At 48.4% G+C, this 16,247-nt stretch overlaps 1 protein-coding gene across 1 annotated transcript; it reads left to right on the top strand.

Moving 5' to 3' along the window:
* The first annotated feature begins 211 nt into the window (after positions 1-211).
* Positions 212-3,891, top strand: LOC111821635 (zinc finger protein 862-like). The gene is made up of 2 exons (XM_023736910.1): positions 212-1,916; positions 3,698-3,891. The coding sequence occupies exons 1-2, from the start codon at positions 245-247 to the stop codon at positions 3,889-3,891; spliced, it is 1,866 nt and encodes a 621-aa protein (XP_023592678.1). The 5' UTR covers positions 212-244.
* The last annotated feature ends 12,356 nt before the right edge of the window (positions 3,892-16,247 follow it).

Genomic DNA, 16,247 nt, shown 5'->3' with positions numbered 1-16,247 from the left:
CCCATGGCTAGTGATTGACCCAAAAGAGACCAAGCTCTTCTGCTCAGCTTGCAAAGCAAGACCCAATCTCCATGACAGATCATCCCGATTAGTCAAAGGTTACACTGGGCCTTTCAAAGTGGAGACTTTAAAGTACCATGAGGTCAGCAAAGCACACAAGCTCTGCATCAGCACTGTGGGGGTCAAAGAAGATGCCCCTCAGGCTTCCCTAGTCCCAGAGATCTCCAGCGACCTGGTGGCCAACATGGGGCACTTTTTCAATGCTGCCTACTCCATTGCATACCACTCAAGGCCACTGAATGACTTTGAGAAAATCCTACAGCTTCTCCAAAGCACTGGAACCATGATTTTAGGCAAGTATCGAAATCGCACTGCGTGCACCCAGTTCATCAGGTACATCTCTGAGACCCTGAAGAAGGAGATCCTCGATGATATCCGAGACTCCCCTTGTGTGAGCATGTTGCTGGACAGCTCCATGGACTCCTCTGACCAGCCATGTGTGGGGATTTATATCCGGTACTTTAAGGAGATGGAGGTGAAAGAGTCTTACATCACTTTGGCCCCTCTGTACAGCGAGACAGTTGATGGGTATTTCGAAACCATCATTTCTGCCCTGGATGAACTGGACATCCCTTTCCGGAAGCCTGGTTGGGTGGTGGGCCTGGGAACCGATGGCTCAGCCATGCTGAGCTGCAAAGGAGGCCTTGTGGAGAAGTTCCAAGAGGTCATCCCCCAGCTGTTGCCTGTGCACTGTGTGGCCCACCAGCTCCACCTGGCTGTAGTCGATGCTTGTGGGAGCATCGACCTGGTGAGGAAGTGCGACCGGCACATCCGGACCATCTTCAAGTTCTACCAATCCTCAAACAAAAGGCTGCGAGAATTGCAGGAGGGCGCGGCTCTGCTTGAGCAGGAGATCCTCCGCCTGAAAGACCTGAATGCTATCAGGTGGGTGGCCAGCAAGAGGCGGACGCTGAATGCACTCCTAGTGAGCTGGCCTGCACTGGCTCGGCACCTGCAGAGCGTGGCAGATGCAGGGGGCCAGGTTGGGCACCGGGCTCAGGGCATGCTACGGCTGATGAAGAGCTTCCACCTCGTCAAGTTCTGCCACTTCCTCCTGGACTTCCTGAGCATCTATAGGCCTTTGTCTGAGGTATGCCAGAAAGCAGTTGTACTGATCACGGAGGTGAACGCCACGCTGGCACGGGCCTACGTGGCCCTGGAGACCCTCCTGCGCCAGGCAGGGCCCAAGGAGGAGGAATTTAATGCCAGCTTCCAGGACGGGCGGCTGCATGGCATCCCGCTGGACAGGATGGAGATGGCAGAGCAGCGGTTCCAGGCAGACAGGGAGAGAGTGGTTCTGACCGGGATTGAGTACCTGCAGCAGAGGTTCGATGCAGACCGCCCCCCGCAGCTCAAGAACATGGAGGTGTTCGATACCATGGCCTGGCCAGATGGGATCGAACTTGCCAGCTTTGGGAATGATGATGTTCTCACCCTTGCCAGGTATTTTGCACTCTCACTTCCCACGGGGTATAGTGAGGATGCCCTGCTGGAGGAGTGGCTAGGTTTGAAGGCCGTGGCCAAGAACCTCCCGTTCTCCATGCTGTGTAAGAATGCACTTGCCCAGCACCGCCGCTTCCCCCTGCTGAGCAAGCTGGTGGCTGTGGTCGTGTGTGTGCCTGTGTCCACATCCTGCTGTGAGCGTGCATTCCACGCCATGACCCGGATCAAGACAGACGAGAGGACCAAGCTCTCCAATGAGGTAGTCAACATGCTCATGATGACAGCTGTAAATGGGGTGGCAGTCACAGAGTATGACCCACAGCCAGCCATCCAGCGCTGGTACCTGACCTCCTCTGGGCGCCGCTTCAGCCATGTCTACACCTGTGCCCAAGTGCCCGCTCGCCCTCACGTTGGTAAGTACATCAGGCACACTTGACAGGGTCCCTGAGCGCAGGAACACTACAGTGATGTGCCACAAGTCTGATAAAGGCCAGGGTCCACGAGCATAGCAGGCATGGTCATGCATCTGCTAATCCTCTGTGGTGCACCCAACTGCTTGCTGGCCAGTGGGTGCTGGAGACAGGATGCCTCCTCCCCTACAAGCCGATGACCCAGCAGAGATGAGACATGCCCACTGTAGGCAGCAGGGCTCGGAGTTCAGAGCCGGAATTTCTAAGCCAATCTGCCCGGATGCAAATTCTAGCTCTGCCACCCAACTTGCTGTGTGTCCTTGAGCAAGTCAGGCTATTTGTGCTTTGGTTTTTCATTTGTAAAATGAGTTAATACGTGTAAAGCGCTTGGAGCAATTTAAGGGTTAGGTATGACTAAGACAACTATTCAGGATAACTGGAGGATGGGGCGGCCAGTGGACTCTGTAGTAGTGGGGCTGTGTGGACTTAAGTCGAGCAGTTGTTTTTGAGAGGGAGGAGGTCAGAGCAGGTCAGGGAGAAGGTCAGATCAGGTCAAGAAGTCAGAGCAGGTCAGGAAGAGGTCAGATCCGGTTAAGAGGAGGTCAGAGCAGGTCAAGAAGTCAGAGCAGGTCAGGAGGAGGTCCGATCAGGTCAGGAGGCAGTCAGAGCAGGTCAAGGAGAGGTTGGAGCAGGTCAGAAGGAGATCAGAGCAGGTCAGGAGGAGGCAGAGCAGGTCAGGGAGAATGTGATACACGGGGGTGAAGGTTATGGCGTTTCAGGCAGAGGAAGAGCATGGACCAGGTTGAGAACAAGCTAATCCTATTGATGCTCAGAGAGGAAAACAGCCTGATTAGACTTCAGGGGAAAGTTACAAGAGAGGACAAGTTACGGAAACACTGAAAACTGAAGAAAACACAAGCATTATTGAGCTTCCGAAGCCACTTTGTGTTTTCCTGAACTGTGACAGAGCAGTGATTTTTCTCTTTTGGCTCATTTTTGTAGCTGGCCTCCTTCCTGTGGCTTCCAGCTGTACTTCACCTCTGAGTCTGTGGTCATCAGCAGTGGGTCTGGGTCTCAGGGCTAGCAGAGGTGCCGTGGGGAGTGGGGTGGCCCTGGCGCCAGAGCAGGGCAGTGGGTGGAGCAGCTGGGGTAGAGTGCAGAGAGGAGAAGAGGCAACAGCCGAGCTGGAGGTTCGGTGAGTCCCTCACCAGGTGTTTGTCGTGTGATTGTTCTCAGTGTCTCGCCCTGTGGAAGGAGGAGAAGATGATATCAGTTGTGCCCTTTTGCAGGTGTTTTTTTTCGTGGGGGTAGTGGGACTAGAATATATGAAACAAGTAGAGAACACCACAGATTGTATGCAGTGAACCCTCCTTCTGGACAGGGTTTCTCGGCCTCAGCACTACTGACGTTGGGCCGCATCATTCTTTGTAGTGGGGGCTGTCCTGTGCATTGTAGGATGCTGAGCAGTTTCCTGACCTCTACCCACTAGGTACCCAATAGATATCAGGAGCAGCTTCCCAGTTGTGGTAATCAAAAGTGTCTCCATTGTCAAATGTCCCCTGGGGACAGAATCACTCTCCACTCCCTATTGAGAACCACTGTTCTGGGGTGAAAAGCAAGAATAGATGGGGCTGCAGAGCACAGTCCTGGTCCTATCTCCAGTCTGTTCTGCCATGTCTGTTTCACCAGATGTACGCTGGGGTAATCTGGAAGTGGGAGGGGGGTTATCGGTTAATCTGTTGTCCCCTCTGTCTGATCGTGGATTTTCTCTCCTCCTGCCTGAGGTGCTGGGCTCAGGAATCAGACGATGGGAGCACTTGGTACGGAGAAGTCTGTGACCCAGAAGCCACCGACTCAACCCCACAGGGAACCAGCGGGGGTCCAGAAGGACTATACTGTGGGTTCACCCCGCAGGCTCATGCAGCCCACGAACAGCTGCGCCAGCAGAGAGGGGCTCGTACAGGAGCAGGAGTGCTAGTGCTCGGTGTGGCAGAGGCTGCCCTGAGGTGGCGGCCGTGGTGGCAGGTTTTCTGCAAAGACTCCAGAATGCCCTGGAATCCTTGTTTGGAAGTGGGCAGTGACAAGACCACATTCCAGAGAGGCACCACTGCCATGACCTTCCAGCAGTTAAACTCGTAGAAAAGGCTCACGCCTCTAGTTCACTTCTGAGGTGCTCCAGGAAGTCATCCCATTGTGAAAGATGTCACTCTCACATTCCTGAGGGGCTGATGGCTTAAAGGAGCAGCCCGGCCCCCTGGGTAGGTGGGGAGGGTCCAGGAAGCTCCCACAGCCCATGTGGCACGGGGCACGGTCGCTTGTTGGGGTAGAGTCTTAGGATTCAGCCCAGCTCTCCTGCAGGCAGAGGTGCACCTGTGATTTCTCCCTCCCTCTTTGTTGGGCCTCAGTTTCCCTTTCCATGAAGTGGCAGCAGAGAATCCAAGTGCCTACTGGCTCTCAGTCAGCCCTGGGATCCATGAAGGATGTCAAACCCACACACTGTGCATCTTTGGCCTGAGCGCCCTACCTTTCCACTCAACCTAAAGTACCCCACTTTTCGTCCTCCTTCGGGGCAGCTGCACCGGGTAGGCTCAGTAAGGCTGCTCTTCGGATGAGGACAGTTTTGTTTCTAGGTCTGTCTTCCTCAGCATGGGTGGGGCCTCTTGTTTTTCATCTTTCTTCCAAGGAAGCACCTGCTTGTCACTTGCTTTTCATCAGCAGGCAGGGGTGCTGCATCCTGACCTTCCTCATTGCCCTTTGTTCTGTGCTGTACATCCAGATGGTCTGGCCCCATAACCAGCAGTCTGTAAGGTGCTGGAACTTTCCTGGGATGTCCTCACCAAACATCCTGTTGTGACTGCAGACCCCATTTCTGTCACCTCACCCTCAGCCTCAGCACCTTCCCTCTCCTGCTGTCTTCAGCGTCTAGCCTGGAATTCCTCTCTCACTTTCTGCCTCTTAACCTTATGGAAATGCCTCCCTTTCAGCCCTGTGGGTCTGAAAGTCTGAGGCTACCAGGTGCCCTCTGGAACGAGAGATCCTATAGTGTTGCTGTCGTTAGGGCTGAAATGAGCAAAGTTCTCTGTCCCAGTCCACAGCAGCTTCTATTGGGGAGTTCAGGAATTCGCCTTTGGTCAGGAGCTGTGGGTGTGAGTTGGTGGAATGGAAGAGAAGGGCCCTTTAAAGTGGGCAGTGTATCCCTGCCCAGCTATACCCAGAGGGTTCCAGCTGGAAGTGGCTTCCTGGCCCCTCCCCATGGGGTTCCTCAGAGCAAAAGGCTGGGTTTCTGTGGGGGAGATTCTGAACGGTGATCCAGGAGCAGAGGTAGGAGCCAGGGAAGGAGCAGGCTCCTCCCCTCAGAAAGCAGTATGTTGAGCTGGTGGCCTCTACGCTCTGAGGAAAGCATCCATTGGCAGGCTCGGACCAGGGGACAGAAGTGCCACTTAGCTTAGGTATTTGTACTAAGTCTGTCAGGGGCATCGCTGCCCTGGTTTCCTGGTTTCCCTTTGACAGCTGAAGGCAAAGAGGGCTACTGATGTTTTCTGGAAGGACAGACAAGGATTGAAACATTGTGAAAGCCTTTGCTAGAGACCGTTGTCCAGGCTTGCCTCTTTGTTCCCAGAGACGAGGGCTGGAGACGCCCCTGTTGGAGAGGGCTCCTGGTTGTGCGTCCCAAGAAAGCAAGCTGAAATGGGAGTGGAAGGAGCAGGCACTTTCACTTTGGCCATAGTCCTAGCCATATACTCCCTTCCTGTCACCTTTACAGCCTCCGTATATATCCTGGCATTTCCTCCTCCTCCCCCACGATGGATGTCTGCAGAGTCTGACACTCTATGACTAATCAGCATTGTGATTGGCAGTTTGATTTCAGTAGCCATAGAATTTTGAGATGAGGATGGGGGTGAGGGGCCCTCTGTCCTGCCTGATGTCAGCAGAGAGTGTAACCACCCTCCAGAACTTCACTGCACTTAGCTGGGCCTGCAAGGCTGCGCTCCTGGGGTGATGAGTACTGATTAGGCTAGTGCGGGGATGGGCAAGAGCCCTCCGTCGGTGTCTGCTAAGCCAAGGACACAGGGTGACTGACCCACCCCAGGGAGAACCTCTCCTTCTGGCTTCAGATATGTACAAATGAAGTTTAAAAACACCATGTCTGAGTCTTCAACTTTTGCTATCTAAATAAAGCCTCTGTCTTGTGAGTTCCATAAGCAGGAAGTGGGAAGGTGGAGACATTGTTTAGAGTCTTTCAGGAGGCAGCAGGCCAAGATACAGAGGTGGTCAGAGTAAGGAAGTGCCTGTTCACCTGTATTCTTGCTTTCTGTTTCTCTCCTTGATCCTTGAAAGTAAGCCAAATTGTTTTTGCCAGGAAGGGTCAAGAGAAGGTAGCAGTAACTCATTTAGTGAGTGTTCTTCTAATTAAGTACTTAATGCCTTACTTTTTTTGCACTTTATAGTTTACAAAGTACTTTCACGTACATGATCTCATTTGGTTTACTGGGGATAAAATAGTCAGGCTTTCAAGGAAAAGACATTTGTTTCCACCAGTAATAAAAGCTCCTGTGCCAGACCTCAGAGGCGGAAGTCTGAACCAGCACTAGGACAGAGTTCCTTAAGGCAAAGGTTCGTAGACCCTGGGGTACAACTAAGTCTTCTAGGTTAGGGAGAGTGCAACCTTACTTTTCTGGCTTATTCCAGGAGACTTGCTTCAGCCCCACTCCCACGCACCGTTGTCAAGTTCGTGAGGAGATGGTGATGAAGGGATAGTAGCCTTCTGTTGAATGTTAGCCGCACCTACTGAGCCCCCACCATAGCCCTAGCGCTGGTGGGTGCTTTGAGGGACCGAAAAGCATCCTTTGCATGCCCTTCATTTGGTTGTGCAAGGTAAATACATGTGAAGAGGTCAAACAATGTAAGTCCACAGCAGAAGGGACATCGTCAGACAGTGTACGGTAAGCATCCAGTGAACAGTGTGAAGGAAATGCTGTCGTTATACAGAGCTGCTTTTCTAGTCTGTCTTAAGCTACTTGTGTGGGACTTTGTAAATATATATTTCTTTGTGTTAACTTTGTCCCTGGAAGAATTTTACCTCCTTATTTTTATTTTCTCTTTACATTGACTTCTTTATCTGTTTAAATCTGGTGTATTATTTGCATTCTTAAACCAGCTGAACTATTTTAATAGTGAGGTCTGGTATAAATAAAAGTGCTATCAGAGCTTGGAGATGGGGAATATTTAGTGGGAGATGTCACACTTAAGCTGGAAGATATAGATAAGAAGATAATTTATGTCTACAATGTAGGCAGGCTTTAATTGTAAACAAGAACTCCTCAGAGGTCAGCAAAGAATCCCTTGCAGGGTAGCCATTGTTATTACAGCTACCATCCTCCTCCTTCGAAGATACCTTTACCTAACTGCCCGTATCAAAGGCAGGCACTTGAAGCTGTCTTTCAGATGAGAGAGGACAATGTGGCTGCGAGAACACTAAACCAGGAAGTCTAGATTTGAATCTGTTTCAGCACTGATTCTGGATGTCCTTGAGAAAAACAGTCACTCAAGGGTTCCAGGTCTTCATTTCCAACTGGTCAAATAGGACTGCCCAGCCCACCTCACAGGGCAGAATGAGGACCGGAAGAGATGTAACCAAAGATAATGTGTCCCCTGCCCTCTGTCCCACGCTCCCCGTAGCTGGGCGTCAGAGTCAGCAATGAGGCTGTGGAGCCAGCTTCACTTCAGGGCCCTGGGGAGGTTTGCGCAGCTCCCCAGAATCCAGCTGTTACTGGAGGGAAGCCCAGGCAGCAGTGAGCCTAGGTACTGGGACAAGATGGCAGCCTCAAGGGGCAGCCTGGGGTAACCAAGAACAGAGGTTACGGTCCTGTCAGACATGCCGACTCTGTGCCTCATGCCCTCCTCTGTTTTAATAGGCCATAGGGATTTTCCAAAAGTGGTAAAGTTGGTAGGGGAAACAGATTTTTACTTTCCTGTTTCCACCGAGGACGAACTAAACACAGACCTCATGGAGCTACAAGGAGAGGATGAAGGATGCAAACAACTCTCAGTTGTGACTGCTGAACACGACATGCTTCCTTTGCTGGGTCAGAGACAGCAGAAATGGCATCCGGGGACTTCAGCCACCTATGAGTTTTCCCACGCGGAGTGTTTCTCTGTAAACGGAGGGGCTTCAGTGAGAACCAATGGTTTCCAGACTCTTTCGGTTGGAGGCTCAGGGCTCTAGGTGGACTCATGATTCTCTAGAAGCCCTTTGAGCTTGGTAGTCTGTGAGTTTGGGTCTAGCTGAAGGATTGGACAGTGGAATCAAGTTATACTGGACTTTGCATGTAGTAGGCGTTCAGTGTGTATTATTTTTTAATGAAAAGGGGTGTCGAATAAATGGGCACCCGTCATAGGAGACGGGGCTCACTGGGCGCATAGGTAGGTGCCTGTGGGGCAACTTGAGGGGCAACAGGAAGACAAGGCATGCTTTAAAAATGGCTCGACACACACACAGACACACACACACAGAGACACACAGACACACACACACAGACACACACACACACACACACACACACACACAGACACACAGACACACACACAGAGACACACAGACACACACACACATGCCCCTCCCTACCTGCCATGTGCTCAAGCTTTCTCCGTTTGTGTCCATTTCTTGGGGTTAAGTATTATTCTTGTGACTATAAAATAATATCCTTCAATACACTAAGCTCCCTGCTGTTCTGTGAGAGATGACCAGGTGTTCACACACAGCTCCTACCCGCAGAAGGCAAGGAGTGGGAAGGCAGGGCAACGGTGTAGCCAGCCCTAATGGGATGTGTCTAAGAAGCCCAACTGCTCTGGGGGAGGGAGGGTGACCACCCATTCCTGCATTTCAACCTCCAGCTTTAACCCCATTTTGTAGACAAGTACTAGTTCAGCGAAGTCAAGGCACTTGCCTAAGGCCATACAGCTGTTTAGTGATGGGGCTCTCACTTGCCCAAGCTTTTCCACTATACTACATACGCACACATTCAGATGCCCCAGGGCCAAGCAGGTAACTCGAAGGGAGTGAAGAATGGAGTGCATATCTTGCCTAAAGCCATATTTAAAAAAAAAAATCAGAGTGAAAAAGTATACACGAGACTCTGCGCTGGCCAAACCACTTGGACACTTAAAGGCTCACTCGCCTGTGTGGCTGTGCTCTTGAGCTCCGTCACACTCGGCAGGTTAGGGCAGCTTTTCAGAGAACATCTCAGAGGCACAGGGGTGCTCTCAGAGGTAACTCTGTGACAGACTTTCTTTTCTCTGGTCTTGTGGTTTTTCAGCTTGACAGAAGCCTGAGGAATTGTGTCTGACTTCACCACTTTGAAGTTTCCTAATTGCCTCCAGGATCATCTTCAGTCTTCTCTCTGTTATCAAATTCTGTGAGAAGAATTCAGATGTTAGTCTGGCAATAGGTCCATGCTCCTTTTATTCAGTATCAACCTCTCTCATCTCTACCCCCACAGATGGGGGACCAAGGGGCACTCAGCAGATGTGTTGCGGCCAGTCTGACAATGCAGAGACTTCTGAGGTGCCAGAGCCCTCTGTCAGGGCTTCTAGCTAGCAGCCTTTCTGCTTCCATGGCACAGCTGCATAGGGGTGTCTTCTTTGGAGAGTCCGGGCTCTTTCGCTGCCACTTTAATAATTTCCTGCAGCCACTGCTAGACAACAAGCTTCTAACACAAATAAGAGAGTCATGAAAAATGCTACAGTCCCTTATAACAGGTAATGGACCGATAGGTACCCGGCCCTTGCTCCTGACTGCCAAGTTCAGTGATCCAGGTTAAGCCTCTGCCTAAACTGACCTGTTATGAGGTCAACACAATAGGTGCTCCGTTGCATCCCTCCAAGCCGGAGAAGCTCCAGCTGGCTTATATCATACAAGTCATTCTGTCTCTCCCTTCCTATAGACAGGGAATGATGGAGGTTTGCAGAAGAGGCCTGGGCATGTAACAGTTTGTGAGACTGAACGTGGCAGATTGTAGGATTTTTATCTTTGAGATACGTGCCCCTGAAAGAGTGGCCATGAGCTAACAGCCCAGCTTTGTGGCACTGCCCCTGCCTTCATCCTTTCCGCCGTAGCGTATCTCGAGGTTTCTGAGTGTTCCCGTGTTTCTCATGAGGCTACTGAACGTATCACAAAGGAGAGAAACAGGAACTTACAGAAACTGAATGCAAATTTGTAAGTGCTAAAGGATCATAGATGGATGGTTCAGTTGAGCTGCGATGGGTTACTGACAGCTCAATGAATATCATGAATTTTGAGGGGAATTTCTAGGAAGATGTGGGTTTAAGACTTACCTGGCTGATGGGTTTTTTGTTGTCTCCAATGAGGGACTAAGAATTCCTCATCTAAAGCACTTCTTCCCTTTCAGATTTATAGATGCTGTCTGGTTTGGCAGCAAGACACTTCATGGAGGCAGACAGCCTAGATAATCTTAAAAACTCACGCATTGGGAGTGCAGATGGATCCCATGTCAATCTTGAAAGCTGATTTGCTCTACCCACTCTGTATGCCTTGGGCTCACCCTATCTTGGGCAGTGGGAAGGGGTTGTAAACCTCAAGAGAGCTCAAGAAACAGGCTGGGCCTGGGGAGGAGTAAGAGTGAAGTTTACTTTAGGGCAACTTTGGGAGTGCCAGAAGCTAAATAAAGTAGTGCAATTGTCATATTTTCCCCCTTTCCAGAGGCTTTTGAAGAAAAAACAGGACCAACCAATCGCAGGGTCGACCAAGCCCTGGGCCTAGGTCTCCCTGACCTCCCCTGACCTCCCCTGACCCCCCTCCCCCCAGCCACCATGCTGGGGGAATTCCCTTTCTAGAAATTTTTTAGTCCCAAAATCTATGAAAAGATGAACATAGGTGTGACCAAAATCAAAGCCAGTTCCCTAGGAGATGTCATGGAAATTCATCAACGATGCCTCAAAGCAATCATGGAGGAACCATTACAGTGCGGTCAATGACCAGTAAAAACCAGAAATCACCATGGAAGACGGGGACGGACACACAGCTAAGCTACTAGGCCTACTTGGGGGGTCTGAAAGCAGTGCCTCTGCCGCACGTTAATGCTTCACAGAACAGTGTCAGCCTGGACGCAAGCCCATGTGAGTGATCTAGGTGTGTGTTGAAGACAACTGGATTAGAACTGAGAAGCTTTGGCCATGGTCTGGTTCTGTTACTGATGAACCTTGTGGCCTTAGGTGAGTCATTCACGTCTTGGCCTTAGTTTTGTCATATCTATAAAGTAAATGGCCTACCCCAGAGAGCCTGCAAGGTCTCTCTCAGCTAAATACAATCAAACATTCTATGAAGTAAATATGTGGTACTGTGGAAGTAGATTTTGGGAAGCTGTTTAATCAAGTGGATGGTTTACCTCTGGAAATGAAGTACCAGCCCAAAGGTGCCCATATCATTGTCATGTTCTAGGGAACAGCTGGAACTCATTGGTCCACTGCATAAGACTCATTGCTTCCAGTGCTTGGAATAGGGGCTGGGTTATGGTTTTGATCTCCTTATGAACCATAGACTATCATAAGGGTAGCAAGCAGATAACAATAGCAAGCAAATGCCAAATAGGACAGAGATGAAACATCAAACACTGTTAAGGGAACACAACGTAGAAGCTGCAGGTACCTAAAATGAGCTGGCTATTTAAGTCAACCCTCATGCATCTGTCAGTTTGTCATACTGTGGGGGCTTGCATGTTGCTGTGACGCTGGAAGCTATGCCACTAGTATTTAAGTACCAGCAGGGTCACCCATGGCAGACAGGTTTCACCTGGGCTTCCAGACTAAGACAGACTAGGAAGAAGGACCTGGTGGTCTACTTCTGAAAATAAATAGCCAGTGAAAACCTTATGAATAGCAGCAGAACATTGTCTGATACAGTGCCGGAAGATGAGCGCCTCAGGTTGGAAAGCACTCAAAAGACGACTGGGGAAAAGCTGCCTCCTCAAAGTAGAGTCGACCTTAATGACGTGGATGGAGTCAAGCTTTTGAGACCTTCATCTGCTGATGTGGCATGACTCAAAATAAGAACAGCTGCAAACATCCATTAATAATCAGAACATGGAACGTACAAAGTATGAATCTAACGTATGTGAAGTATGCATGAAAATTGAAAATCATCAAAAATGAAATGGAATGCATAAACATCAATATCCTAGGCATTAGTGAGCTGAGATGGACTGGTATTGGCCATTTGGAATCAGACAATCATATGGTCTACTGTGCTGGGAATGACAAATTGAAGAGGAATGGCACTGTATTCATGGTCAAAAAGAACATTTCAAGATCTATCCTGAAGTACAGTGCTGTCAGTGATAGGATAATATCCATATGCCTACAAGGAAGACAAGTTAATACGACTATTCAAATTTATGCACCAACCACTAAGACCAAAGATGAAGAAACTGAAGATTTTTACCAACTTATGCAGTCTGAAATTGATCAGACATGCAATGACGATGCATTGATAGTTACTGTGATTGGAATGCGAAAGTTGGAAACAAACAAGAAGGATCTGTAGTTGGAAAATATGGCCTTGGTGATAGAAACAATGCTGGAGATTGCATGATAGAATTTTGCAAGACCAATGACTTTTTCATTGCAAATACCTTTTTCTATGACATAAACGGCGACTATACACATGGACCTCACCGGATGGAATACACGGGAATCAAATCGACTACATCTGTGGAAAGAGACAATGGAAAAGCTCAATATCATCGTCAGAACAAGGCCAGGGGCCGACTTTGAAATAGACTATCAGTTGCTCATATGCAACTTCAAGTTGAAGCTGAAGAAAATTAGAACAAGTCCTCAGGAGCCAAAGTATGACCTAGAGTATATCCCATCTGAATTTAGAGACCTTGTCAAGAATAGATTTGGCATGTTGAACACTAATGACCAAAGATCAGACAAGTTGTGGAAAGACATCAGGGACATCATACATGAAGAAAGCAAGAGGTCATTAAAAAGACAAGAAAGAAAGGACCAACGTGGATGTCAGAAGAGACTCTGAAACTTGATCTTGAATGTCAAGTAGCTAAAGCAAACGGAAGAAATGATGAAGTAAAAGAGCTGAATAGAAAATTTCAAAGGGCAGCTCGAGAAGACAAAGTATTGCAATGACATGTGCAAACACCTGGAGTTAGAAAACCAAAGGGAAGGACGTGCTCAGCGTTTCTCAAGCTGAAAGAACTGAAGAAAAATTCAAGCCTCAAGTTGCAATATTGAAGGATTCTATGGGGAAAATACTGAATGATGCAGGAAGCATCAAAAGAAGATGGAAGGAATACAAGAATCAGTATACCAAAACGATTTGGTCAACGTTCAGCCATTTCAGGAAGTAGCAGATGAACAGGAACCAATGGTAGTGAAGTAAGAGGTCCAAGCTGCACTGAAGGCATCGGTGAAAAACAAGGCTGCAGGAACTGTGGAATACCAGTTCAGATGTTTCAGCAAATGGATGCAGCACTGGAAGTGCTCACTCGTCTATGCCAAGAAATTTGGAAGACAAGCTACCTGGCCAGCTGACTGGAAGAGATCCGTATTTATGCCTATTCCAAAGAAAGGTGATCCAACAGAATGTGGAAATTATCAAACATATCACTAATACCACACACAAGTAGAATTTTGCTGAAGATCATTCAAAAGCAGTTGCAGCAGTACATCAACAGGGAACTGCCAGAAATTCAAGCCAGATTCAGAAGAGAGCATGGAACAAGGGATATCATTGCTGACGTCAGATGGATCCTGGCTGAAGGTAGAAAATACTAGAAAGATGTTTACCTGTGTTTTATTGACTATGCAAAGGCATTCGACTGTGTGGATCATAACAAATTATGAATAATATTGCAAAGAATGGAAATTCCAAAGCACTTAATTGTGCTTATGAGGAACCTGTACGTAGACCAAGAGGCAGTCATTTGAACAGAACAAGGGGATACTGTGTGGTTTAAAGTCAGGAAAGGTGTGCATCAGGGTTGTATCCTTTCACCATATTTATTCAATCTGTATGCTGAACAAATAATCAGAGACGCTAGACTCTATGAAGAAGAACGGGGCATCAGGATTGGAGGAAGACTCATTAACAACCTGTGATATGCAAATGACACAACCTTACTTGCTGAAAGTGAAGAGGACTTGAAGCACTTACTGATGAAGATCGAAGACTACAGCCTTCAGTGTGGATTACACCTCAACATAAAGAAAACAAAAATCCTCACAACTGGACCAAAAAGCAACATCATGATCAACAGAGGAAAGATTGAAGTTGTCAAGGATTTCATTTTACTTGGATCCACAAACAACACTTATAGAAGCAGCAGTCAAGAAATCAATCTTACAACAAAGACCTGAAAAAACAAGTGAACCGATTATATATGACAATCTAGGAGCCCTGAACATCAAAGGTAAAGTTGAGGAATCGGACTGAGCAGCAGGGGGAGGGAGAGACAGTTCAGAAGCAGGGAGGAGTTGCCAGACCTGACCCTGAGGGAACCGGTATCCTGCAGCCAGCGCACGCAGTGAGGCAAGCAGTGGTGCTCGAGATGCGTTTTCTACATCAGGAGAGATCAAGCGGTGGAGAGTCTACTCAAGCCTCCAAAACCATGAAAAGCAGTGCTCAGCTGGCAAAAGATAAGTACATGCGTCTAACTTACTGCGCGGATCAAAAAGTACCCCCTTTGGGAAAAACCTCTCTCCCGTTTACCTGCCCCCTTCTCGCTCTGCACTGGGTCCTGGGCCAGCTTCAGCCATTGCTGCATCCCCTGGGCCAGAAGTAAGGGCCGTCACGTGTCCTGAGCCAGTCTCCTGGCCTTGGAGAGGGAACAAATCAGCAAACAGGAATAAATAATCTTCCAGCTCCCCTAAGCCGGGAACTTAGGGTAGATGCAGCTCCTTTGCCTAGGCACAGGCATAAGGGGTCCATGGACTTTGAATGCCTTTCACCCCCACATAGACGTGTGGGCCCGTTTCAACAGCGTAGGCCCTCATTAGCACAGTACAACAGGGTATATACCTGAAGCCTAACTTCAACTGTCAGCTATATGGTGGAGTGGCAGGTTCGTGACATTTAACACTGCTCTGTCCATTAAGCAGATTCCTCACCTACCTATGTCAGGGGCCTGAGGACTGGTGGCTCCACCCACACCACCTAGCCACCCATGATGGGTCCAAGAATAAGTGGTACCTCCCAGCCCTTACAGCCAACAGCATTGGGTGTCCCTAGTTCGGCTGCAAAATCCACCTACAATGTGCTCTAAGGACGAGGGACACACTTACCTCCCAGACACTCAGGGGCAGCCATCAGCCCCCTGCCTTGCTCAACAAGTGACCCCCTACTGCAGCCAGATACCTGTGCCTACACAAATCACCCCTGTCCATCTAGGACTGCAGATGAGAGCCTGCACCACACACTTAGTGACTGACTACCTGGACACCTGAGCTGAATCCATACAAGAAAAGTAAACAGACTCCTGGGCTCACATACCCAGTAACAGATCTAACCACCTGGTGACAGGGCGTTAGGGCTTCAAAGATGCCAATAATCAAACTAGCTCATAAAAGCAGCCTATTTGGGCATATCAAAACAAAACAAGAAGCTAGGACACAGTAAGCAAACATAAACTAAATATAATAACTTACTGATGGCTTGGAGACAACAGTCAATATCGAATCACATAAAGAGGCAGACCATGATGGCTTCAGCAAGCTCCCAAAACAAAGAATCAAACTTTCCGGAGGATGAGAACTTCTTGGAATTACCAGAGCTAGCATACAAAAGATTAATATACAGAACTCATCAAGATATCAGGAAAAAGATCAGGCAAAATTCAGAACAAGCCAAGGAACACAGACAAAGCAATAGAGGAACTTAAGGAGATTAGAGAAGAGCATAATGACAAATTTAACAGGCTTCAAGAATCCATAGAGAGACAGCAATCAGAAATCCAGAAGATTAACAATAAAATTTCAGAATTAGACAACAGAAAGTCATAGGAGCAGAACTGAGGCAAAGGAAGTCAGAATTAGTGAGAGTGAATATAAAGCACTCGACACCAACTTATTTGAGGAAAAATCAAATAAAATCATTAAAAAAAATGAAGAAACCCTAAAAATTATGTGGGACTCTATGAAGAGGAATAACCTACGAGTGATTGGAGTACCAGAAGAGGGAGGATAGCAGAAAATGCAGAGAGAATTGGTGAAGATTTGTTGGCAGAAAACTTCCCTGATATCGTGAAAGATGAGAAGATATCTATCCAAGATGCTGATTGAGCCCTACACAATGTAGGTCCC

The sequence above is a fragment of the Trichechus manatus genome, unplaced genomic scaffold (genome assembly GCF_000243295.1).
Source record: "Trichechus manatus latirostris isolate Lorelei unplaced genomic scaffold, TriManLat1.0 scaffold00093, whole genome shotgun sequence".
NCBI classification, from domain to species: Eukaryota; Metazoa; Chordata; class Mammalia; order Sirenia; family Trichechidae; genus Trichechus; species Trichechus manatus.
The sequence above is the reverse complement of the archived record's forward strand: the minus strand, read 5'-3'. Positions and strand labels throughout refer to the sequence as shown.